The sequence below is a fragment of the Nelumbo lutea genome, chromosome 4 (assembly GCF_056320005.1).
Source record: "Nelumbo lutea isolate HS-2025 chromosome 4, American lotus-T2T, whole genome shotgun sequence".
In the NCBI taxonomy this organism is placed as follows: Eukaryota; Viridiplantae; Streptophyta; class Magnoliopsida; order Proteales; family Nelumbonaceae; genus Nelumbo; species Nelumbo lutea.
In genome coordinates, this window is record NC_142687.1 from 69,158,717 (window position 1) to 69,185,867 (window position 27,151).

General features: G+C 41.0%; 1 protein-coding gene across 1 annotated transcript in view; it reads left to right on the plus strand.

Annotated features, from left to right (window-relative positions):
• Positions 1 to 27,151, plus strand: part of LOC148860995 (uncharacterized) — a 167,140-nt gene that overhangs the window by 110,506 nt on the left and 29,483 nt on the right. The window contains exons 5-6 of the mRNA XM_088984998.1: positions 3,443 to 3,675; positions 3,790 to 3,872. Of these exons, the coding sequence (XP_088841124.1) occupies positions 3,443 to 3,675; positions 3,790 to 3,872 (316 nt within the window). The remainder of the gene's footprint in view (positions 1 to 3,442; positions 3,676 to 3,789; positions 3,873 to 27,151) is intronic.

The window sequence follows — 27,151 nt, forward strand, 5'->3', positions numbered from 1 at the left end:
AGGACCTCTACCTCGGCTGCAAGGAACAGTGTTGCACTCTTTGAAGTATGGATCCCAGGAATTAAAACCTTTTGCAAATCATTTCGAAACCATAATTTATATACTTTTATATCTCATATAAAATATATTTTGCAAAACAAATCTCAACGATTGAAATCGGCTGCCGATAGTCTTGGTTTCCGTCAATGAGAGTGCATCCCCGATCATTACCTTTGTCCGACAAAGGGGCTGATCCTGTCACTATGATCACCCACTTAGATGAATTCTCAGACTGTCCCAACATACCCAGGTTTTGACCCCCACTAAGGATCTCACTGATTGGTACATCAAAGAGAGCCCAATCCGACACCTAGTACAGTATCATAATCGAGTCCAGGGGTCGGGTGTAACTTTCCAGTTTTGCCCATCAATCTCCAAGGTCCAGGGCAATACTGAAAATATAGTCCAGTTCAAAGATTCAATTAATCCCACACTCTATGAGCCTAGGGTCTCACCCCGGTAGCTGAGACAAGCCACCCCAACCGACTTGGTGGCACCACATCGTCAGCCTTGTCAGAATAGGTCTCCCCAGACCGACCCACTGGCTGTGAACATTCTAAACTAACACGAGTCTCATTAAGTGTCTAGTTTAAGGGTATTACACAGAAACATACCAAGGGAACATGAATCAAATATGAACTTTTATTCATTTACAATAAACTCATAAAGTACATCATTTTGATTGAATCTAAGGGCATACAAAAACTGTCTAACACATGCACGTTTGACTTTATATATACTGATGTGTGTGGTCCAATGAGTGTTAGGACTCGTAACCAGCACGTGTATTTTATTATATTCACCGACGATTATTCTCGTTGTGGTTATGTGTACGTAATGAGATACAAGTCTGAATCCTTTGAAAAGTTTAGAGAGTTCAGACAAGAGGTTGAGAATCAGTTAGGGAGAGAAATTAAGACCCTTTAATCGGATCGAGGTGGCAAGTATCTCTCTAACGAATTTAGGGACTATTTGAAGGTCAATGGGATAGTATCTCAGTTAGCTCCTCCTGCTACACCACAACTAAACTTTGTTTCAAAGAGGAGGAATAGGACCTTATTGTATATGGTTCGGTCACTTCTCGTATACTCAGAATTGCCCACATCCTTTTGGGGTTATGCATTGGAGACTATGATATACATGCTGAACCGGGTTCCAACCAAATCGGTTCCGAATACTTCATATGAACTTTGGACAGAAAGAAACCAAGTGTTAGACACTTGATGATTTGGGTTTGTCCAACACACGTCAAAAGAATGAGTGCAGACAAATTGGAATCCAAGACCAGCTGTTGCCTATTCGTAGGATACCCCAAGGGCTCTGTGGGTTACCTATTCTATGACCCAGGTGAACAGAAGGTGTTCTGTAGATGAAATGCCCATTTCTTGGAGGAAGATTACATCTTGAACAATCATCATCAGGAAGTTGTTCTTGATGAGGAGAGCTCAGGGTCAGTGGGAGATGTCCCACAAGTTCCAGGTAATGAACAACCAAAAAGATCTACCTGGGTATCCAGGCATCTAGTCTGTTTTGGCTATGACCAGGATAGTTACCTGGTGGAAACTATAATTTGTAAGGAGGATCCCATGACTTATATGGAAGCTATGTTGAACATAGATTCCTTGAAGTGCGTAGGATACCATGAGAGTTGAGATGGACTCAATGGAGACTAATGGAGTCTGGACACTAGTAGATCTGCCCCTCGGGGTAAAAGCAATTGGTTGCAAATGGATCTATCTATAAGAGGAAGAAGGGCCCCGATCATAAGGTTGAGACCTACAAGGCTCATCTGGTGGCAAAAGAGTATACTCAGAAAGAGGGCATCGATTATGAGGAAACCTTTTCGCCGGTGGCCATGCTTAAATCCATTAGGATCCTGCTACCTGTACCAGCATACCATGACTACGAGATTTAGAAAATGGATGTCAAAATTGCATTCCTGAATGGAGATCTTACTGAAAATATCTATATGAAGCAACCGCAAGGTTTCATAGCTGCTAGTCAAGAACACAAGGTATGTAAATTAAATATATCCATATATGGACTTAAGCAGGCTTCTAGGAGTTGGAACATCCGGTTTGACTCTATGTAAAAAAGTTTGACTTTGAGCAGAATTCGGATGAACATTGTGTTTACATGAAATCTAGTGGGGATAAGGTTATGTTCTTGGTTCTGTATGTAGACGACATTCAACTCTTTGGGAATGATGTAGGAATGTTGACTACGGTGAAAGTATGACTTTCACATCAATTCTCCATTAAAGATCTTGGAGAAGCCTCCTATATACTGGGCCTTTGACTCTATAGAGATATATCGGAGAGGATAATAGGATTATCCCAATCTGCTTACATTGACAAAATAGTTAAGAGATACAACATAGAGAACTCCAAGAAAGGAAATGTTCCTTTCAAGCACGGAAACACTCTCTCTAAGGGGATGTCTCCCAAGACTCCCGAGGAGATTGAGGGCATGAAGGGCATTCCCTATGCCTTAGTCGTAGGGACTATCATGTATGCCATGCTGTGCACTCGTCCCGACATTGCTCAGGTAGTGAGTGTGGTAAGCAGATTCCAGGCCAACCCAGGGCAAGAGCATTGGACTGCTGCAAAAAATATACTTAAGTACCTTTGAAGGACAAAAGAGTTTTGTCTAGTATTCGATGATAGCTCACTACAGATCCAGGGGTATACTGATGCCGACTTCTAGTCAGATCTAGATGATAGAAAGTTTACATCTGGGTATGTTTTCATGATAGGATCGTGTTTTGTTTGCTGAAAAAGCAGCAAATAGGGGTCCATGGCAGATTCCACAACCAAAGCCGAATACATTGCTGCAAGTGAAGCTGCCAAAGAAGCCGTATAGATGAAGAAGTTCATTCATGAATTGGGAGTAGTTCCATCTAGCACATCACCCATTCTGTTGTTGTGTGACAACAATGAAGCTATCGCTCAAGCTAAGAGCCACGAGCTCATTCAAAGTCGAAGCACATCAAGAGGAAGTACCATGTACTACAAGAGATAGTTGGAAGAGGGGACGTCCTAATTTAGAAGGTAGCATTAGCGGAGAATGTTGCTTGATACTCAACAATTTCAACAGGAAACAAGGGCCAGCGTCCAGAACTTAGGGAACCAAATTAGTTAGCTTGCTACTTCCATTAGCAAGTTGGAGGCACAAAACTCTGGAAGGCTACCATCGCAGACGGTAGTTAATCCCAAGGAAAATACTAGTGCAGTGGTGCTAAGAAGCGGGAAGGAATTGCAGCCACAACCTACCTCACCAAGGAAGGCAGATAAAGGACAGAAAGAAGAGGAGAAACAAGATTCAAATGAGAGCCCCATTACGGTAATATCCAACCCCCTCTCCTAAAGATTACTAATGCCATTGTGCCTCCATTTCCTAGTAGGTTGGAAAAATCCAAGATGGAAGAATATGAGCAAGAAGTCTTGGAGACCTTCAGGAAGGTGGAGATAAGTATACCCTTGTTAGATGCCATCAAACAGATCCCAAAATATGCAAAATTTCTGAAGGAGCTATGCTCTAACAAGAGGAGGTTGCGAATCAATGAGAAGGTAAGGGTTGGAGAAAACGTTTCAGCTGTCATTAAGAGGACCTTGCCGAAAAAATGTGCTGATCCAGGTATGTTCACTTTACCTTGTGTGATTGGCAATAAAAGAAGTGAGCATGCCATGTTAGATTTAGGTGCATCCATTAATGTCATGCCATACTCGATTTATTGTGCTTTGACATTAGGTCCCTTAAAGGAAACTAGGGTAGTGATTCAGCTAGCTGATCATTCTAATGCCTACCCAAAAGGGATTGTTGAGGATGTATTGGTGCAGTTTAACAATTTAATTTTTCCAGTTGATTTCTACATCTTGAAGATGGAGGAGGATACAGTCACAAGTTCAGCCCCACTTCTATTAGGCAGGCCATTCATGAAAACGGCCAAGACCAAAATAGATGTAGATGAGGGTACCCTCTCCATCGAGTTCGACGGGGAGATTGTTAAACTTAATATTTTTGAAGCAATGAAGTACTCCAATGAATGTCATTCGATTTGTTCGGTTGACACTATTGATTCAATTGTCTAGGAAATTTTTGAAGAAGATATGAAAGCGCACAATTGGATACGAAGGCCCCTATTCCAGATTTGATCCCACCCATGATGGATGAAATAGGAGAACACGAACGCTGCATCCACGAGAATTAGAGGATCCGATTTAGGATTATTAAAAATAGGGAAGTTTGTTTTTCCTTTTTCTTTTTGTTTTTACATTCCTAGTTTAGTTTTTTTGCCCTTTCTTTGCATCTAACCTCACATTGGGGACAATGTAAGTTTTAAGTGAGGGGGAGGGAATTTAGGTTAGAATTTAGGTTGTTTGTTTCTGCATTTGCTTTTCAAAAAAAAAAAAGAGAAAATTTTGAGAAAAAAAGAAAGAACAAAAAAATCAAAACTTCAACTCTTTTGAAGTCAATTGAAGCAATGTTCTAGGGAAATTCTTGTGAACCTAGTAATGAGGTATGATCAAGGAGTACATGACCTATCTGAAGCCATTTCTAGTTAAGCTAGTCCTAAATTCAGGTTTAAGTAAATAGGGTAAATACTTCACCATTGCCACAATTGGTAGGATGGAGCATAAAATGCACCTACCGATCAAGTAATCCAATGGTAGGATGGAGCATAAAATGCACCTACTAGCTAGCAATTCAAATAGTAGGATAGAGCATAAAATGCATCTACTGACAAAGTAATCCAAAGTGAGATGGAGCATAAAATGCAATCACTTCTTCAGAGGAGAAAAAAAAAAGAAAATAAAAAAAGAAGAGAAAGAGGTTTTCCCTGATTTACTACCTGGTCTGCAGTAGAAAAAATTGGATTGACTAATGGATGAGTCGTGTATCACTTGGTTGTGCTGATTTAATGGTTTGCAATAGTTAACCTATAATATTTGTAGAGAAAGATGAAGGAGAGTTGAGTTTAAAAATCAGCAGGTAGTTTGTTTTTGCTTAAGTTTTGTCTTGCCCGAGGACGGGCAAGGTTCAAGTATAGGAGGATTTGATGATACTAAAAACTACCATATTTTTATCCCCAATTATTCACTCTTTTACATTAATTTAGCACTTAAATGGACTCATTACTCTTGTATTTCGATTCAGAGCAAGAAAGAAGGCAATTGGAAGAAAATAGGGCAATTCGGATGATTTTGCATAGTTTCAGCAATAGTGAGTAATCTGGGCATAACTCTCAACTCTGGAATCCGAATTTGACAATTTAATAGGAATTGGAAAGAGGAAAGAAATTCCCACAACTTTTATGTTTTGGGTTTTAACAGATTCGGTCCGCATCAAAGATTAAGCTGGTCTTGAAGTTGGAGGAAGTTCGTAGCAAAGCCCATTTCACAACTGAAGCCCAATTCGCAGAAGAGCCTTGTAGTAGCGCAAGATATTAAAGCAGCCCAACTCGAATTCATGAGCCTAGAGTCCCAATTTTGAATGTAATCTCTACCAAGAGAGTTTGATCAGATTTAAAGTTTTGAATGTAATCCTACAAAGATAAGAAGATTGGATTAGATCATTAGATAAGAGATAGGATATGATTAGTTCAAAACAGATCAGGACTATCTATCTAAGTTTAATCTCCTAGAAGGAGTTGGAAAACAGCCCTCTCACTCAACTATATAAAGAGGGGGGTGGACCAGTTTTAAGCATCACTCAATCCAAGGATCCAAGAGATCATCAAGCAACTCAAGCTACCAAGAGAGCAGTTCGGCCACTGAGAAGCAGAGCATGGAGAGTTCAAAGATCATGAGCAGCTAAGCTTTTCTTTTCTGGTTCAAGGGAGGAGGTTCAATTGTGCCATTGTGAGCTTCTGTATTTAATTTAAGATCTTGCTTTTTAATTCAAGTATTCATTGGTTCTTGTGCATATTTTCATTGGATGTTAATGTTAATTAGTCTAAAAAATTAATTAATGTTGATTTTCCTACTGCTATTAATGGTTCGGTGATCCGTAATTATCACGAATAGTGGTACAAGTAGAAATTAGGTTAATATCTTTTTGGGTTAATTACTCATGACAGCCTTTGACCAATGTATTGACATGTTTTAATCTAAACGGAATCGATGGAACAAGATTTGATAATTGCAGCTATCTCAATTGTTGTTATCTTGGTTTAATTGTTTTCACAAAGCTTAATGCTATCACTAGTTAATATGGAACGCTATCGTACCCAGTTAAGTAGTGATAAGTGTTGACCGAATGCTGGATTTGGTCAACTGAATTAGGAAAATACAAGGTTTATTATGGCTATCCTAATAAATCTAAGGTTAAATGCTTGAATTGCAAGACTACCAGAGTCTACCTATGATCGATGGCCAAGTGACTAACCCGAACCCTTGAACCAGAATGCGGTAAGACTGATTTCTCTTGTTTGTTTAGTTTGCTTTTACTCTCTTTTAATTTTAGTTATTTAATTTTCCTACTCAGTGATTATATTCATTCGACTGAGAGATTACTGTTAGCTCCCTATGGGGTTCGATCTAGTACCACTTTTACTACAAAAATTTTATTGTGGGACTAGCATTAATTTTGAGGGCTTTGACAATCCGTCAAGTTCCCATTTTCTAGTGAAGCCCCTCCCTCATTGGTCTATGGTGCCCCTATCATCTTATGAAACACTCAGACAGGCCCAATAGCAAATGGATAGCCCATTTTCTAGTGCACTTCCTCATTACTAAAGGACCCATCTTCATGCTAATGATGGAAGGCCTTTAGATAGTTCATCATATGAATCTCCCTATCACATGCACTCATATTGCTGGAGGGAACAAGAATTATGCCCTAGTTCAGTTTAGGTCAAACCAGAGTGGCTCCTAGTGACTTTCATAAAGCTAGATTTCAATGGGCCCTAATTGGCTAGGGTTCTGCACTTATCATCTTCAGGAGGCGTGGAGCCCACCACTGAGGGAGATCATCCAATGATCCTTAGGGACACCATGGCAATGATGTGCATTCAGCCATGGTGTGCGCAAGAACCACTATCAAATCTGCATGGGCCAAGTACTTATGGCCCATGAAGGTTGCACATCACACATCCATACATCACATGTAGGGATGAATTGATTCAATCAATTAAATATCTGTAAATCCCATAATTAAAGCCCATTTTAATCCATAACATTAACAATTAATATTATCTAGGTATATGGGCTGAATTTGGGTTAAGCAGTTCGGCCCATATAGCTTATCTGCAATTGTGGGCTTTTAGCAGTTTTAACAAATTAAAATTGGGCCTTACAGGTTGGGCCGAAGTAAACTCTTGATTAATCATCAATCCTTAGGCCCATCAGTGGGAAATTAGGGCTGACATCAGCCTTGATCGAACCTTAGATTTGGTCCAACCAGTTTGGACCTATCTGGTTTGAATGGGTGTAGGGTTTGATCTTTAATTTAATCGAAGAAAATGATCTAAAATTAAATACTGATTAAAGAAAAGCAAGAATTAGTCAAAGAGGGATGTTCACATATGGATGCCAAAAAGGTTGCAGAATGGGTGGGCGAATTTCAAAAATTTCCTACCTTCTTCCAACTGGGAATCATATTCCCTAAATTTAGAATACAATATTCCTATTTGAACCATAATCGAACCAGATCTGAACCAAAAGACAAGGGAGGAATTATACCTGATCCAGAGAAGTAGTATCTTCCAAAGTTGGTGTTCATTCCCAAAGAGGATACCAAGATCCGCTCCTACTGAAGATGACACAACAATATGTGGAATGGAACCAGTAGAGTGCGTCTCACACACTGAATCATTCAAAAGAATCCTTTGGAAACATTGAGCACTGAACCTTTTCAGTTCTTTGATATCAAGAACTTATTTCTTGATTTATTTTCTTCAAAGATCGAATCTATTCAGAGGATGGCGGCGGCTGGTGGAGAATTCCTGAGATGAAGATGGCGAAGAATGCTTCTCTTCTCTCTGCAGTGTGTATGAGATCCTATCTCAATTCGCAGGATGATTTCTTGCTCAAAACCCTGGGTTCGAATTTTGTTGTTTTTCTCTCTTAGGGTTTCTCCTCTTTTCTTCTTGATTAAGAAATCTCCCAATTAAGAGTTTCTCCAATCCAAATAAGCATTTGGATAGGGGATGATCTTAATCTTATCTGCAGGTTAGGTTAGATAACTCCTAATCTTATCAGGAGATTACCATATTCAAATCTGATTTGAATTTGGTCTCTTAGAGTGGATTGGGTTAAAGACCCAATCCTTTTGCTAACCTTAATCTCAGATCCACCCCTCAAGTGGGTGATCATATCAGCCCAATTCGAAATGGGCTCTTGGCCCATTAAATAATCAGTGCTTAATTAGTTTCCAATCTGCTGCCCAGTTGGGCTTCTTTGTATGGCGTGGGACCCATGCAATGATCTACACACCAGCCACATGGGTTCAGCCTAGCCTTTATTACAAGGCCTAGCCGAATTCACTGAGAAGCCTAGTGAACCCCTGAGCCCATCATATGGACTCTATGGGCCCAACACTTACACTAAGTGGTCCCTGGGCCAAGCTATCTTATAAAAACCTAGGGACTGTGGGCAGGTGCAAGATTAACCCATTAGGTATTATCCTAAATGGCCTTACACTTAACCTCTTAGCTATAATGATCAAGCACTGGCCGACAAGAGAGGACCTCTCCCTCGGCTGCAAGGAACAATGTTGCACTCTCTACTCACATGGATCCCGGGAATTAAAACCATTTGCAATCATTTTGAAACTGTATATATATATATATATCAAATATAAATTTTGCAAAACAAAATTCCAACAATTGAAATCAACTACCGGCATTTTGGTTTCCATCAGAGAGAGTGCATTCCCGATCATTACCTTTGTCGGACAAAGGGTCTGATCCTATCACTATGATCACCCACTCAGATGAATTTCAGGTTGCCCCAACATAACCAGGTTTTGACCCGCGCTTGGGATCTCACTAATTGGCATGTCAAAGACAGCCCAATCCGACACCTAGTGGAGTATCATAATCGAGTCTAGGGGTAAGGTGTAACTTTCCAGTTTTGCCCATCTGTCTCTAAGGTCCAGGGCAATACTGGAAATCTGGTTTGGTTCAAGGATTCGAGCAATCCCACACTGCATGTGCCTTGGGTCTTACCCTGGTGGCTGAGATAGGCCATCCCAACACTTGGCGGCACACCAATATCAGCATTGGCTGAACAAATCTCCCTAGACTTATTCAATGGTTGTGAACATTTAAAACTAACACGAGTCTCAATGAGTGTCCAGTTTTAGGGTCTTACACAGAATCAAATCAAACAACATGAATCAAACATGCACTTTATTTATTTACATTAAATGTCAAAAGTACATCAAATCAGATTGAAGCTAAGGGCATACAAAACTGTCTAATAGTTCGCACATTCCATTAAGCAAAATAGAGGCTAGATCACAGTATGCAGTTTCATAAACTACAAATTGTAGATAGCGATTTTCCCGTCTGCGAAAACTCCTTCCTGCGTCGCCATCTTCGATCCAAGAATAAAATAGAAACCCTTAAATTTCTATTAGTACTACATTAGATCGAATCCTATACATTCGGTCTAAAAAATAAAAAGAATTATTTTACAGACCAAATGTAATAAATAAATCAAGAAACTGCAAATCACAGATTGTCACGAGCCAGAAAAAGATTTTGATCTCCACTTGTATGAATAACCCATAAATCAAGAAAATTATAAAGAACAATTCCAAATAAAATTCAGATTCATAAAATATAATTTCAAATAATTTTCCCTTTATCTGGACAACAATTTTCCAGAAAAACCCTAATCTGCGCAAATTGGGTAGAACGTCTTCTACCCATTTGGGCAGGTTTAGATCTGGTTTAATTCAATTCAAGACTTGAACCTAGCTCTGATACCTCTGAAGGAATGAGAGATCCATCATATGGATGGCCGAACCCTATAGGTAGATTGGGCAAAATGGGCTTTAGGCCCATGAAGTCTTAGTGCTCAGTATGCTTCCAAACTGCTGCACAGTTGGGATTCTTTGTATGGCGTGGGACCCAAACATTGATCTACACATCAGCCACATGGGTTCAGCCCAACCTTTGTTACAAGGCCTGGCCGAATACACTGTTATAGACAGTTGATGAGACTGAAAAGAACCCTATTTTTGTCCCCTAATATTTTTCTTTTTACATTACTTTAGCACTTAAATGATCTCATTACTCTTGTATTTCGATTCAGGGCAATAAAGAAGGCAATTGGAAGAAAATAGGGCAAATCGGGTGATTATAAACAGTTTCGGCGACAGTCAGTAATCTGGGAATAACTCTCAACTCCGGATTCCGAATTGGACAATTCAAGAAGTATTAAAAATAGAAAAGGAAGTCCCACAACTTTTATGTTTTGGGTTTTGACAGATTCGGCCCACATCGAGTACGAAAATGAGCCCGAAGTCAGAGAAAGTTCGTAATCAGGCCCATTTCACAACTTAAGCCCAACTCGTAGAAGTACCTTAAAGCAGCCCAAGTTTTAAAGTAACCCAACTCGAATTCAAGAGTCAAGAGTCCAAATCTAGAATGTAATCTCCAAGGAGAGAATCTTATCAGATCTAAAGTCTTGAATGTAATCCTAGAGAGATAAGAAGATTGAGATTAGATCATTAGATAAGAGATAGGATAGGATTAGTTCAAAGAAGATCAAGACTCCCTAAAGATAAGATGATCTCCTAGGAGTTGGAAAGCAGTCATCTCCTTTGGCTATATAAAGAGGGGGGTGACCAGCTCTAGCATCACTCACTCCAAGATCCAAGAGATCATCAAGAAGACCAAGAAAGCTCAAGAAAGCAGTTCGGCCATAGAGAAGCAAAGCATGGAGATTGTGTAGATCGTGTGCAGCTAAACTTCTTTTTCTGGCTCAAAGGGGGAGGTTCGGTTGTGTCATTGTGAGGTTTTATAGTTAATTTATTTTCTTGCTATTTAATTCAAGTATTCATTGATTCTTAAGTATATTTTTTATTGGATGTTAATGTTAATTAGTCTGACAAACTGAATTAATTTTGATTTTCCTACTGCTATCCATGATTTCGGTGATCCGTAATTCTCACAAATAGTGGTACAAGTAGCAATTGGGTTAATATCTTTTTGGGTCAATTGTTCATGACAGCCTTTGACCAATGTATTGGCATGGTTTAACCTAAAAGAATCGATGGAACGAGATTCAATAATTGCAGCTATCTCAATTATTGTTGTTTTGGTTTTAACTGTTATCACAAATCTTAATGCTATCACTGTTTAACATGGAATGCTATTGTACCCAGTTGAGTGGTGATAAGTGTTGATCGAGTGCTGGGTTTGGTCAACTGAATTAGGAAAACATAAGGTTTATTATCACTATCCTAATAAATCTAAGGTTAAATGCTTGAATTGCAAGAATGTTGAAATGTACCTGGGATCGATGGCCAATCGATTCAACCCGAACCCTTGAACGAGAATTCGATAAGACTGATATTTTCTTGTTTGTTTAGTTTGTTATTCTTTTAATTTTATTTACAAAGTTTTCCCACTCAATTACTTTATCCATTCGGCTAAGAGATTACTGAATTGCTCCTTGTGGGATTCGACATAGTACCACTTTTTACTACAATTATTTGATAGTGGGGCTAATATTAATTTTGAGGGCTTCGACAAACCCATCAACAGTGCACCCCTTGAGCCCATCACATGGGCTCCTAATGGGCCTAACACTTACACTAAGTGGTCCCTGGGCAAAGCCACCATATAAAAACCCAGGGACTGTGGGCAGATGCAAGATTAGCCCATCAGGAATTACCCTCAATGGTCTTACACTTAACCACTCAGCCCATAATAATCAAACACTGCCCGACAAGAGAGGACCTCTCCCTCGGCTAGCTTCACGGAACAATGCTACACTTTCTACTCACATGGATCCCGGAAATTAAAAACTTTTGCAAACATTTTGAAACCATAAGATATATGTATATCCGTATATAAATATATTTTTCAAAACAAATTTCAATGGTTGAAATCAACTGCCGGCAGTTTGGTTTCCATCAGAGAGAGTGCATCCCCAGTCATTACCTTTGTCCGACAAATGGGCTGATCCTGTCACTATGATCATCCACTCAGATGAATTCTCAGACTGTCCCAACATACCCAGGTTTTGACCCCCTCTTCGGATCTCACTGATTGGCATACAAAGACATCCCAATCCGACACCTAGTGCAATATCATAATCGAGTCTAGGGTTCAGGTGTAACTTTTCAGTTTTTCCCATCAATCTCTAAGGTCCAAGGCAATATTGGAAATGGGTTTCAAGTAAACCTACATTGCATGTGCCTCGGGTCTTAACCTGGGGGCGGAGACAGGCCACCCCAACATTTGGCAGTACACCAGTGTTAGCCTTGTCAGGAAAAATCTCCCCAGACTTATCCAACAACTGCAAACATTCTTAACAAACACGAGTCTCATAAGTGTCCAGTTTAAGGGTATTACATAGAAACACAACACAAGAACATGAATAAAAATTGTACTTTATTCATTTACACTAAATGTTATAATGCACATCATTCTGATTGGATCTAAGGGCATACAACTGTCTAATAGTATCATGTTTGCCATGCTGTGCAATCATCCTAACATTGCTCAGCCAGTCAGTGTAGTAAGCAGATTCCAGGCCAACCCACGGTAGGAGCATTGGAATACTATAAAAAACATACTTAAGTACTCCAAAGGACAAAAGATTTGAAGGGATGAGAGATCTATCGTATGGACACCCAAGAATGCGGAATAAGGGTGGGGCAAATTTCAAAAATTTTTCTCTCCCTTCAACTAGGAATCACATTCCCTATTTAGAAAATCATATTTTCAAGGATCATTCTTGAACCATAAACTGAACCAGATCTGAACCAAAAGGAGTAGGAGAGGATTATACCTAATACGGAGAAATAATATATTTTTTTTATTTTTAGACTCAATGTATAGGCATTCGATCTGATGTAATAATTAATAGAAATAGGATTTCTATTTATTTTTAATTTTGGATCGAAGATGGCGGCGCAGAGAAGGAGATTTCGCAGATGGGAGATTCGCTATCTACGATTTGCAGTTTGAGAAACTATAACCAGTGATCTAACCTCTATTTTGCAGGATGGAGTGTGCGAACAGCCCTGATTAACTGTTTTTGTTTTTCTTTCATCAGTTATTTAATTTCAAATTATTTTCTTGAATTAAGGATTTAAATAAAAATCAAACCCTAGACCCATTCGAACGAAGATTGGTTAAAACTGTTTGGACCAATTCTAGGGTTTAATCAAGGCTGAAAGTCAGCCCTAATTTTCCCACTAATGGGACTAAGGATTGATATTTAATTAAATGGTTAATTCGGCCCAGCCTGTAAAGGCCCAGTTTTAAATAGTTAAAACTGCAAAAGCCCATTTTAAAGGATAATGCTATATGGGCCGAACTGGGTAACCCTAATTCAGCCCATATACCTAGATAATATTAATGGTTAATATTATGGAATTTTAACGGGCTTCCAACGGGCCTTATAGATAATTAATTGATTGGATCAATTTATCCCTGCATGAGATCTATGGATGTGTGATGTGCTGCATACATGGGCCATAAGTACTAGGCCCATGCTCATTCAACAGTGGCACTTGCGCACACCATGGCTGAATGCACATCATTGCCATGGTGTCCCTTTCGGTCATTGGATGACTTTCCTCAGTGGTGGGCCCCACACCTCATCAAGAGGTCATGTGCGGAACCCTAGCCGATTTAAGGCCCACCAATGTGGGAGGGGCTTCACCAGAAAATGGGAACTCTCTCACGGTACCTTGGCGTTCACGAATATGATGGGTAAGCACTCACTAGACAGAAAGGTTTAGCTGAAAACAGCTCTGAACCTTGTCTTACAGAGGCCAAAGGGAAAACTCATATGATGAGTGGATATGATCCTTCATAGAAAGGTAGTGGGGTTATGCAGCTGAAATAGTTGGCTCCATGCACCCTATGTGATTTCCCACATTTCCAGAGACAACCCGTAGTCTCCGTCACTGAGAAAGGAGGGAAATCTCAGAGATGAATAAATGGAAATGGATCATAGATTAAAATCCATATCTATGAAATGAACATGAATCAAATTAGGTTGTGGACTGATGTTTGCTCTTTAATCAGAAAATGGCAAACGGATCTTTTGCAAAGCTTCTTGATGACAACAAGCTTAAGGGCCCAAACTACGCCGACTGGTACAGGAACCTTATGCTAGTCCTAGCTTCAAAAAAGCTAGACAAAGTGGCAAAGAATCCTGCCCCGGAGCATCCGGGAGACAGGGCTTCTGAGGCCCGAAGGAGAGACTATCAGGAATGAGAGCAGAAAAACTCCCTAGCCTGGTGTTACATCATCGCTTCCTTGGACAACCCAATACAGAGGTAGTTCGATCAGATCGAACTTGCCAAGGACATATTGGACTGCCTAAGGACGATGTATGAAGAGCAAAATCGTTCTACTCGGAAAAAGGTCTTGAAGCAGTTCATGACCACTCAAATGTCTAAGGGCCAACAAGTTCACGACCATTGTCTTCGAATGATGGGTTACATCAACGAACTGGAGGCTCTTGGGTCCGGGCTAGACCTCGCAACCCAGATAGACGCTATCCTTAATTCTTTGCCTCCTTCCTTTAATCCATTAATCATGAACTATAACATGAAGAAGTTGAATGTTAGCTTGCAAGAGCTCAGCAATATGTTGCAAAGAGCTGAATAACTGATTAAAAAGGATGGGCCTGTAACTATGCTTGTTGAAGATAGCAAAATGGCCAAGAGAAAGAGGAAGGCAAAGAAGCCTCAGAAGAAAGCCACCAAGGGCAAAAGGCAGAAGAAAGACAAAGCATCAGATGCATGTCACTTCTACAAGAAGACCAGCCACTAGAAACGAATTTGTCCTGCCTACCTGGAATCCAAGAAAGGTAATTTCGAAACTTGTGTTATAGAAACCAATTTATTGGTAGCTTCTGCGTCCTGGTGTATTGACTCTGGGGCTTCAACTCATGCGTGTAACTCACTGCAGGGGTTCAAGGTAAGTAGAAGGCTGAGTGAAGGAGAAGTCACTTTCTACTTGGGGACAACTGCAACTATTGCAGCTGCGGCAATAGGAACTGTGGAGTTAATTTTTAGAGAAGGAAAAATTATACTCAAAGATTGTCTTTATGTACAAAACTTAAGAAGAAATTTGATATCTGTTTCAAAACTGTGTGTAGATGGTTATTCTGTCTTCTTTAGTAATACGATTACTATTAAAAGAAATAACAGATTCATCGCATACAGGAAACTAGAGAACGGTCTCTATGTTCTACATCCTTCTCTAGAAACTAACATAACCAAAACTACGTCGGCTGAAAACCCCAAGAAGAGAGCGCATGATACAGTTAATCCCACGTGTCTGTGGCACTAACGACTTGGCCACATCAGTGTTGACTGAATCACAAGGTTGGTAAAGGATGGTCCTTTGAATTTTCTAACTGTAGAAGATCTTCCCACCTGTGAGCCTTGCCTACAAGGCAAGATGATAAAACAGCCACTTGATGGTAAGCCTGAAAGATATACAGGCACACTTGACCTAATACATACTGATGTATGTGGTCCCCTAAGTGTTAGGACACGAAATCAACATGTGTATTTCATCACCTTCTCAAATGATTTCTCACAATATGGTTACGTGTACCTAATGAGACACAAGTCTGAATCCTTTGAAAAGTTCAATGAGTTTAGACAAGAAGTCGAGAAACAGTTTGGAAGAGAAATTAAAGCCCTTCGATCTGATCGAGGTGGCGAGTATCTCTCTGATGAGTTCAGGGACTACTTAAAGGACAATGGGATAGTACCACAATTAGCTCCTCCTGCTACACCACAACTTAACGGTGTTTCAGAGAGGAGGAATAGGACCTTATTGGATATGGTCCGGTCACAATTAGCTCCTTTTGGGGTTATGCATTTGAGGCTGCGATTTACGTGCTGAATCGGGTTCCAACCAAATCGGTTCCGAACACACCATATGAACTTTGGACCGGAAAGAAACCAAGTGCCAGACACTTGATGAATGGGGGTTGTCCAGCACACATTAAAAGAATGAGTGCGGACAAGTTGAAATCCAAGACCAGCCGTAGCCTATTTGTAGGCTACCCAAAAGGCTTTGAAGGTTACCTTTTCTATGACCCAAATGAGCAGAAAGTGTTCGGCAGTCGAAATGCCCAGTTCTTGGAGACCGATTATATCCTGTACACCCATCATCAGGAAATTGTTCTTGATGAGGAGAGCTCAGGAGCAGTGGGAGATGTCCCACAAGTTCCAGGTAGTGACCAACCTAGAAGATCCACTTGGGTATCCAGGCCACCAGTCCGTTATGGTTATGACTAGGATAGTTACCTGGTAGAAACCTTGACTAGTGAGGAGGATCCCATGACTTACACGGAAGCTATGTTGGAGATAGATTCCCAGAAGTGGGTGGAGGCCATGAGAGCAGAGATGGACTCAATGGAGACCAATGGAGTCTAGACTCTAGTAGATCCGCCCTTCGGGGTAAAAGCAATTGGTTGCAAATTGATTTACAAGAGGAAGAAGGGCCCCGATGGTAGGGTTGAGACCTTCAAAGCTCGTTTGGTGGCGAAAGAGTACACTCAGAAAGAGGGCATCGATTATGAGGAAACCTTTTCACCTGTGGCCATGCTTAAATCCATTAGGATCCTACCAGCTGTAGCAGCATACCATGATTATGAGATTTGGCAAATGGATGTCAAAACTGCATTCCTGAATGGAGATCTTACTGAAGATATCTATATGCAGCAGCCGCAAGGCTTCATAGCTATGGGTCAGGAAAACATGGTATGTAAACATAATAGATCCATTTATGGGCTTAAGCAAGCTTGTAGAAGTTGGAACATCCATTTTGACTCTGCCGTCAAATCATTTGACTTCGTGCAGAATCCAGATGAACCCTGTGTTTACAAGAAGTACAGTGGAGATGAGGTTACCTTCTTGGTTCTGTATGTAAATGACATTCTACTCATTGGGAATGATGTAGGAATGTTGACTACGGTAAAAGTATGGCTTTCACAGCAATTCTCCATGAAAGATCTTGGAGAGGCCTCCTATATACTGGGTTTTCGACTCTATAGAGATAGATCAAAGCGGATAATAGGATTATCCCAATCTGCCTACATTGACAAAATAGTCAAAAGATACAGCATGGAAAACTCCAAGAAAGGAAATGTTCCTTTCAGGCACGGAGTCACTGTCTCCAAAAAGATGTCTCCCAAGACTTCTGAGGGGATTGATGGGATGAAGGACGTTCCCTATGCCTCTGTCGTAGGGAGCATCATGTATGCCATGCTGTGCACTCGCCCTGACATTGCTCAGGTAGTGAGTGTAGTAAGCAGATTTCAGGCCAACCCAGGGCAGGAGCACTGGACTGCTGTGAAAAACATACTTAAGTACCTTCGAAAGAAAAAAGAGTTTTGTCTAATATTCGATGATAATTCACTATAGATCCAAGGGTATACAGATGCCGATTTCCAGTCGGATCCAGATGATAGAAAGTCTACATCTGGAGATATTTTCGCGATAGGATCATGTGTTGTTTCCTGAGTGTTAGCCCACAGGGGTCCTAAGTTGCAAATTAATAGTCCACAACCCAAGCCGAGCGCATTGCCGTAAGTGAGGTTGCCTTATGAATGAAGGTGTTCATTCCTGAATTTGGAATTCAGCACATCACCCATTCCTTTGTTGTATGACAACACTGGATCTATGGGAGGATGATAGTAAGAGGTAGCATCAACGGAGAATGTGGTAGACCCATTGACTAAGCCACTGACATAGAAAGTGTTTATAAAACACGTGGAAAGTATGGGACTCCGGCTAGTACCTGATTGGACGTAAGTGCAAGTGGGAGCTGTTAGAGAGTTTTGTATGCCCTTAGCTTCAATCAAAATGATGTACTTTATGAGTTTATTGTAAATGAATAAAAGTGCATATTTGATTCATGTTCCCTTGGTATGTTTTTGTGTAATACCCTTAAACTGGACACTAAATGAGACTCGTTTAGTTTAGAATGTTCACAGCCAGTGGGTCGGTCTGGGGAGACCTATCCTGACAAGGCTGACACTGTGGTGCCACCAACTCGGTTGGGGTGGCTTGTCTCAGCCACCGGGGTGAGACCCTAGGCACATGCAGTGTGGGATTAGTTGAATCTTTGAACTGGATCAGATTTCCAGTATTGCCCTGGACCTTGGAGATTGATGGGCAAAACTGGAAAGTTACACCCGACACCAAGACCTGATTATGATTCTGCACTAGGTGTCGGATTGGGCTGTCTTTGATATACCATTCAGTGAGATCCTTAGCGGGGGTCAAAACCTGGGTATGTTGGGTTAGTTAGAGAATTCATCTGAGTGGGTGATCATAGTGACAGGATCAGCCCCTTTGTCGGACAAAGGTAATGATCGGGGATGCACTCTCACTGATGGAAACCAAGACTGCCGGCAACCGATTTCAATCGTTGAGATTTGTTTTGCAAAATATATTTTATATGAGTTATAAAAGTATATATATATTATGGTTTCGAAATGTTTGCAAAAGGTTTTAATCCCCGGGATCCATATTTGAGAGAGTGCAACACTGTTCCTTGCAGCCGAGGGAGTGGTCCTCTCTTGTCGGGCAGTGTATGATCATTTAGGGCTGAGAGGTTAAGTGTAAGACCATTGAGGATAATACCTGAAGGGCTAATCTTGCATCTGCCCACAGTCCCTGGGTGTTACAAGGTGGCTTGGCCCAGGGACCACTTAGGGTAAGTGCTGGGCCCATAGAGCCCATCTGATGGGTTTTCAGGGGGTGCACTATCCATAACAGTGTATTCGGCCAGGCCTTGTAACAAAGGCTGGGTTGAACCCATGCGGCTGATGTGTAGATCAATATTTGGGTCCCACGCCATACAAGGAAGCCCAACTGGGCAGCAGTTTGGAAGGCTTAATTAATACATAACCCTTAATCGGCCTTAAGCCCATTTTGAACTGGGCTAATTTGATTAGTATTTAAGGGGCAAATTCTGAGATAAGATCAGTTGCTAGGATTGGGCCCACACCCTATCCACTCAGAGAGTCCAAGATCTAAATGAGATTTATATTTGGAAACTTCCTAATTAGATTAGGAGCAGGATGATCTAATCTGCAGATAAGATAAGGATTATCCCTTATCTTAAAGTGACTTTTAATCCATATATGATTTGGGTTAGCAACTCCTAATGGGATTTGGAGCTGATCCCTTTAAGTCTATAAAAGAAAGAGGGGGCGATAGTCTTTAGACATCCAACAATCACCAGCAACAGTCTTGTCTTCAGAGCTGAGATCACAGAGGAGAGAATTCTGCACCCTGCAAATTCTCTCTAGCTGCCTCCTTCCTGCAGTCGCTACCTATAGCAGTTCGATCTCCATTCCTTGGGAGAAATCAAGATCATATCTTGATTCCATTCTTTTGGAGAAAAGATTGGTAGGAGTTGTATTCACTAGCCTCCCAGGTGATTTTTGGGAAGAATCAAGTTCTTAGGAAGGACACTGCTGATTCTACTCCACCCTACACTGCGCCATCTTCAGTGGGAGCAGATTTTGGTTTCTACCTTGGGCGTGAACACCTCCGTTGAGAGATATTATTTCTCTGTATCAGGTATTATCTCTCTCCTCCTTTTGCTTCAGATCTGATTCAGTTTATGGTTCAAGAATGATCCTTGAAAATAAGATTTTCTAAATAGGGAATTCGATTCCCAGTTGAAGGGAAAGAAAAATTTTGAAATTCGCCCCCCCTTTATTCTGCAATCTTGGGCGACCATATGATGGTTTCCCATCCCTTCACTGTGGGTAGATGCAAGCTTAGCCCATCAGGTATTATCCTCAATGGTCTTACACTTGACCTCTCAGCCCATAATGATCATACACTGCCCGACAAGAGAGGACCTCTCCCTTGGCTGCAAGGAACAGTGTTGCACTCTCTACTTGTATGGATCCCGGGAATTAAAACCTTTTGCAAACCTTTTTAGAAACCATTATAAGTATTCTTTTATATCTTATATAAAATATATTTTGCAAAACAAATCTCAATGATAGAATTCTGCTGCCGGCAGTTTTGGTTTCCATCAGTGAGAGTGCATCCCGATCATTACCTTTGTCCGACAAAGGGGCCGATCCTGTTACAATGATCACACACTCAGATGAATTCTCAAACAGTCCCAACATACCCAGGTTTTGACCCCTGCTAAGGATCTCACTGATTGATACATCAAAGACAGCCCAATCCGACACCTAGTGCAGTATCATAATCGAGTCTAGGGGTTCGGGTGTAACTTTCCAGTTTTGCCCATCAATCTCCAACGTCCAGGGCAATACTGGAAATCTGGTCCCGTTCATAGATTCAATTAATCCTACACTGTATGTGTTTAGGGTCTCACGTTGGCAGCTGAGACAGGCCACCCCAACCGTCTTGGGGGCACCACAGTGTCAGCCTTGTCAGGGTAGGTCTCCCCAGACCGACCCACTGGATGTAAACATTCTAAACTAACACGAGTCTCTTTAAGTGTCCAGTTTAAGGGGATTACACAGAAACATATCAAGGGAACATGAATCAAACATGCACTTTTATTCATTTACAATAAACTCATAAAGTACATCATTCTGAATGAAGCTAAGGGTATACAAAACTGTCTAATAACTCCCACTTGCACTTAGGTCCAATCAGGTACAAGTCAGAGTCCCATATTTTCCACATGTTTCTCAAACACTTTCTGTGATAGTGGCTTCGTCAATGGGTCTGCTACATTTTCCGCTGACGCTACCTTCTGAATGAGGACGTCCCCTCTACCAACAATCTCCTGCAGTACGTGGTACTTCTTCTCGATGTGGTTCGACTTCAAGTGGGCTCGTGGCTCCTTAGCCTGAGCAATTGCTCCATTGTTGTCACACAACAATGGGATGGGAGATGTGTTGGACGGAACTACTCCTAACTCGTGAATGAACTACTTTATCCACATGGCATCTTTGGCAGCCTCACTTGCAGCAATGTACTCATCCTCGGTCGTGGAGTCTGCAGTGGACGCCTGTTTGCTCCTTTTCCAGCAAATAGCACACGATCCTAATATCAAAACATATCCTGATGTGGACTTTCTATCATCTGGATCCGACTGGATATCGGCATCTGTATACCCTTGGATCTATAGTGATCTACCATCGAATACTAGACACAACTCTTTTGTCCTTCGAAGGTACTTAAGTATGTTCTTCACAACAATCCAGTGCTCCTGCACTGGGTTGGCCTGAAATCTGCTTACTACACTCACTACCTGAATAATGTCAGGACGAGTGAATAGCATGGCTTACATGATGCTCTCTACTGCAGAGGCATAGGGAATAAGGGTGGGGCGAATTTCAATAATTTTTCTCTCCCTTCAACTAGGAATCGCATTCCCTATTTAGAAAATCATATTTTCAAAGATCATTCTTGAGCCATAAACTGAACCAGAACTGAACCAAAAGGAGTAGGAGAGGATTATACCTGATGCGGAGAAATAGTATCCCCCAACAAAAGTGTTCATGCCCAAGAAAGGATCCAAAGACTGCTCTCACTGTAGATGGCGCAGTGTAGGATAGAGCAGAATCAGCAGTGTTCTTCTCCAATAACTCTGTCCTTCGCTAGAATCAGTAGGATGGCACGTGAGCATAGCTTTTTATCAATTCTTTCTCAAAGAACTGATGTCAAGATCAAATCTTGACTTCTCCCACAATTGGAGATCAAACTGGCAAACAGGGGCGGCAAGAACAGGAGGCGGCAAGAAAGAATTCGGCAGGGTTGCTTAACTCATTCTTCTATGTGATTTCAGCACTAAAGAGGATCTGATTGTGTGTGTTCTAAAGGCTGCCACCCCCTTCTTCTTTTGTTAACCTAAAGGATCAGCTCCTTATCCAATTAGGAGTTGCTTATCCAAATCATATTTGGATCAGCCTTTTCTTCAGGTGATAAGGATAAACCCTTATCTTATCTGCAGATTAGATTAGCTTTCTCCTAATCTCATTAGGAGGTTTCTAGATCTGAATCACATTCAGATCTGGACTCTCTGAGTGGATAGGGTCAAGACCCTATCCTATCTGCTAATCTATCTCAGAATTCGCCCCATAATTAACTAATTAAATAGCCCAGTTCGAAATGGGCTTTAGGCCCATTAAGCTTATGTGCTCACTTAACCTTCCTAACTGCTGCCCAGTTAGGCTTCCTTGTATGGTGTGGGACCCAAGCATTGTTCTACACATCAGCCACATGGGTTCGGCCTAGCCTTTGTTACAAAGCATGGCTGAATACACTATTATGGACAATGCACCCCTGAAACCCATCAAATGGGCTCTATGGGCCCAACACTTACCCTAAGTGGTCCCTGGGCCAAGCCACCTTGTAACACCCAGGGACTGTCGGCAGATGCAAGATTATCCCATCAGGTATTATCCTCAATGGTGTTACACTTGACCTCTCAGCCTATAATGATCATACACTGCCCGATAAGAGAGGACCTCTCCCTTGGCTGCAAGGAACAGTGTTGCACTCTCTACTTGTATGTATCCCAAGAATTAAAATCTTTTGCAATCCTTTTTAGAAACCATTATATATATACTTATATATCTCATATAAAATATATTTTGCAAAACAAATCTCAACGATTGAAATCGGCTACCGATAGTCTTGGTTTTTATCAGTGAGAGTGCATCCCCAATCATTACCTTTGCCCGACAAAGGGGCCGATCCTGTTACTATGATCACCCACTCGGATGAATTCTCAGACTGTCACAACATACCCAGGTTTTGACCACCACTAAGGATCTCACTAATTGATACATCCAAGATAGCCCAATCCGACACCTAGTGCAGTATCATAATCGAGTCTAGGGGTCGGGTGTAACTTTCCAGTTTTACCCATCAATCACCAAGGTCCAGGGCAATACTGGAAATCTGGTCCAGTTCATAGATTCAATTAATACTACATTGTATGTGTCTAGGGTCTCACCCTGGCACCTGAGACAGGCCACCCCAATTGTCTTGGTGGCACCATAGTGTCAGCCTTGTCAGGGTAGGTCTCCCCAGACCGACCCACTGGCTGTGAACATTTTAAACTAACACGAGTCTCGATAAGTGTCCAATTTAAGGGGATTACACTGAAACATACCAAGGGAACATGAATCAAACATGCACTTTTATTCATTTACAATGAACTCATAAAGTACATCATTCTGATTGAAGTTAAGGGCATCCAAAACTGGCTAACAAGAGTTTTGTCCGGTATTCGATGGTAGTTCACTACAGATTGAAGGGTATACTGATGCTGACTTCCAGTCACATCCATATGATAGAAAGTCTACATCTAGGTATGTTTTCATGATAGGATTGTGTGCTATTTGCTAGAAAAGCAACAAATTGGGGTCCATGGAAGATTCCACAATTGAAGCTGAATACATTGCCGCAAGTGAAGCTATAAAAGAAGTCGTATGGATGAAGAAGTTCATACATGAATTGGAAGCAGTTCCATCTAGCACATCACCCATTCCACTATTGTCTGACAACACTGGAGCTATCGCTTAGACTAAGGAGCCACGAGCCCACTCGAAGTCAAAGCACTTCAAGTGGAAGTACCACGTACTGTAGAAGATTGTTGAAAGAGGGGACATCTTTGAAGGGATGAGATATCCATCGTATGGACGCCCAAATCTTGCGGAATAGAATGGGCGAATTTCAAAAATTTCTTTCCATCCTACTGGGAATCGTATTCCTTATTTTAGAAAAATCATATTTTTCAAGGATCAATGTTGAACCAAGAACCGAACCAGATCTGAACAAAAGTAGTAGGAGAGGAATATACCTGATACGGAGAAATAGTATCTCCCAATGGAGGTGTTCACGCCCAAGGAAGGAACCAAAAACTGCTCCCACTAAAGATGGCATAGTGTAGGATGGAGCAAAATCAGCAGCGTTCTTCAAAAGAACCAGATCCTTTGCAAGAATCAACTGGACAACACATGAGCACTACTTCCAATCAGCCCTTTCACAAAGGACTGATATCAAGATCCAATATTGATCACTCCCACTGAGAATAAGAGATTGAACTAGCAGATATGGTGGCGACAAGAAGGAGGTGGCAAGAAAGAATTTTGCGCAGTGATGTTGAATTCTCTCTTCTGTGATGTCAACTCTGAAGAGGATGTGAATATGAATGTTTTCTTAAGGCTGCCGCCCCCTCCTCCTTTTATAAGCTTAAAGGGATTAATTCCTAATCCCATTAGGAGTTGTTGATCCAAATCATATTTGGATCAGAATTCCCGTTAAGTGATAAGGGTAAGCCCTTATCTTATATGCAGATTAGATCAACTCCCTCCTAATCCTATTAGGAGGTTTCTAGATCTGAATCACATTCAGGTCTGGACTCTTTGAGTGGATAGGGTTAAGACTCAATCCTATCTACTAATCTAATCTCAAAATTTGCCCCTTATTTAACTGATCAAATCAGCCCAGTTCAAAATGAGCATTAGGCCCAATAAGGTTATGTGCTCACTTAGCCTTCCAAAGTGTTGCCCAGTTGGGCTTCCTGGTATGGCATGAGACCCAAACATTGATTTACACATCAGCCACATGGGTTCAGCCCAGCCTTTGTTACAAGGCCTGGTCGAATACACTGTTATGGACAGTGCACCCCTTGAAACCCATTACATGGGCTCTATGTTCCCAACACTTACACTAAGTGGTCCCTGAGCCAGGCCACCTTGTAACACCCAGGGACTGTGGGCAGATGCAAGATTAGCCCATCAGGTATTACCCTCAATGGACTTACACTTAACCTCTCAGCCCATAATGATCAAACACTGCCCGACAAGAGAGGACCTCTCCCTCGACTGCAAGGAATAGTGCTGCACTTTCTACTCACATGGATCTCGGAATTTAAAACCTTTTGCAAACATTTAGAAACCGTAATATATATACTTTTATATCTCATATAAAATATATTTTGCAAAACAAGTCTCAATGATTGAAATTGGCTGCCGATAGTCTTGGTTTTCATTAGAGAGAGTGCATCCCCGATCATTACCTTTGTCCGACAAAGGGGTCGGTCGATCCTTTCACTAATCACCCACTCAGATGAATTATTAGACTGTCCCAACATACCCAAGTTTTGACACTCGCTAAGGATCTCACTGATTGGCATATCAAAGACAACTCAATCCGACACTTAGTGCAGTATCATAATTGAGTCTTGGGGTCAAGTGTAACTTTCCAGTTTTGCCCATCAGTCTCCAAGGTCCAAGGCAATACTGGAAATCTGGTCTGGTTCAAAGATTCAATTAAACCTACGCTACATGTACCTCGGGTCTCACCCTGGTGGCAGAGACAGGCCACTCCAATCGACTTGGCGGCACATCAGTGTCAGCCTTATCAAGGTAGGTGTCCCCAGACCGATCCACTGGCCGTGAATGTTCTAAACCAACACAAGTCTCATAAGTGTCTGGTTTAAGGGAATTACATAAAAACACACCACAGGAATATGAATCAAATATGTACTTTATTCATTTACAATAAAAGTCATAAGTACATCAAACTGATTGGAGCTAAGGGCATACAAAACTGTCTAATAGTCCTGATTCAGAAGGTAGCATCAACGGAAAATGTAGTAGACCCATTGACTTATACCTCATTGGACCTAAGTGCAAGTGGGAGATATTTGACAATTTATGCCCTTATCTCCAATCAGAATGATGTACCTTATGACATTTAATGTAAATGAATAAAGTACATATTTGATTCATGTTATTACGGTGTGTTTCTATGTAATACCCTTAAACTGGACACATATGAGACTTGCATTAGTTTAGATTTTTCACAACCGTTGGATAGATCTGGGGAGATTTATCCTACCAAGGCTGACACTGATGTGCTGCCAAGTTGGTTGGGGTGGCTTGTCTCAGCTGCCAGGGGGAGACCTGAGGTACTTGTAGTGTGGGCTTTCTTGAAACCCTGAATCGGATCAGAATTTCAGTATTGCCCTAGACCTTGGAGATAGATGGGAAAAACTGAAATGTTACACCTAACCCCTAGACTCGATTATGATATTGCACTAGGTGTTGGATTGGGCTGTCTTTGATATGCCAATCAGTGAGATCCTTAGAGGGGGTCAAAACTTGGGTATGTTGGGACAGTCCGAGAATTCATCTGAGTGGGTAATCATAGTGATAGGATCAACCCCTTTGTTGGACAAAGTGAATGATTGGGGATGCACTCTCTCTGATGGAAACCAAAGTTGTCGGCCGCTGATTTCATCCGTTGAAATTTGATTTGCAAAATATGTTTATATAGAGATATGCAAATATATATATATATATATATATATATATATATATATATATATATATATATATTATGGTTTCAAAATGCTTGCAAAATGTTTTAATTCTCGAGATCCATGTAAGCAGAAAGCGCAGCACTGTTCCTTGCTGCAGAGGGAGAGGTCCTCTCTTGTCGGGTAGGGTTTGGTCATTATGGGTTGAGAGGTTAAGTGTAGGACCATTGAGGGTAATACGTTATGGACTAATCTTGCATTTGCCCACAGTCCTTGGGTTTTTATAAGGTGGCTTGATCCAGGTGATAGCTATAAATATATAACCCTAGCAAGTGCACTATTTATCAAGTAGTATAAGAATATCATTCCCATGGGGATTTAACAAAATAAGTATTAGAATCACAATCTTCCCTAGTTATGTGGACAATCAAAATTAAGATTTAAGCAATAACTACGGAAAATAAAAACTAGAAAAAGAAAATAGAAGCAAGGGTGATCACTAACCGAATATGCAATGGATGAAATCGCTAGGACTTTTAGGTCCACCTACCCAATGTAATGAATATTATTGGATTCAATTAACCAAGATTACTTGTCATTCCCATAAGCTAAGGTCTTTCTAATTTTATTTAATATTCTCTCTCGATATATACTAAAACTACGCTCATC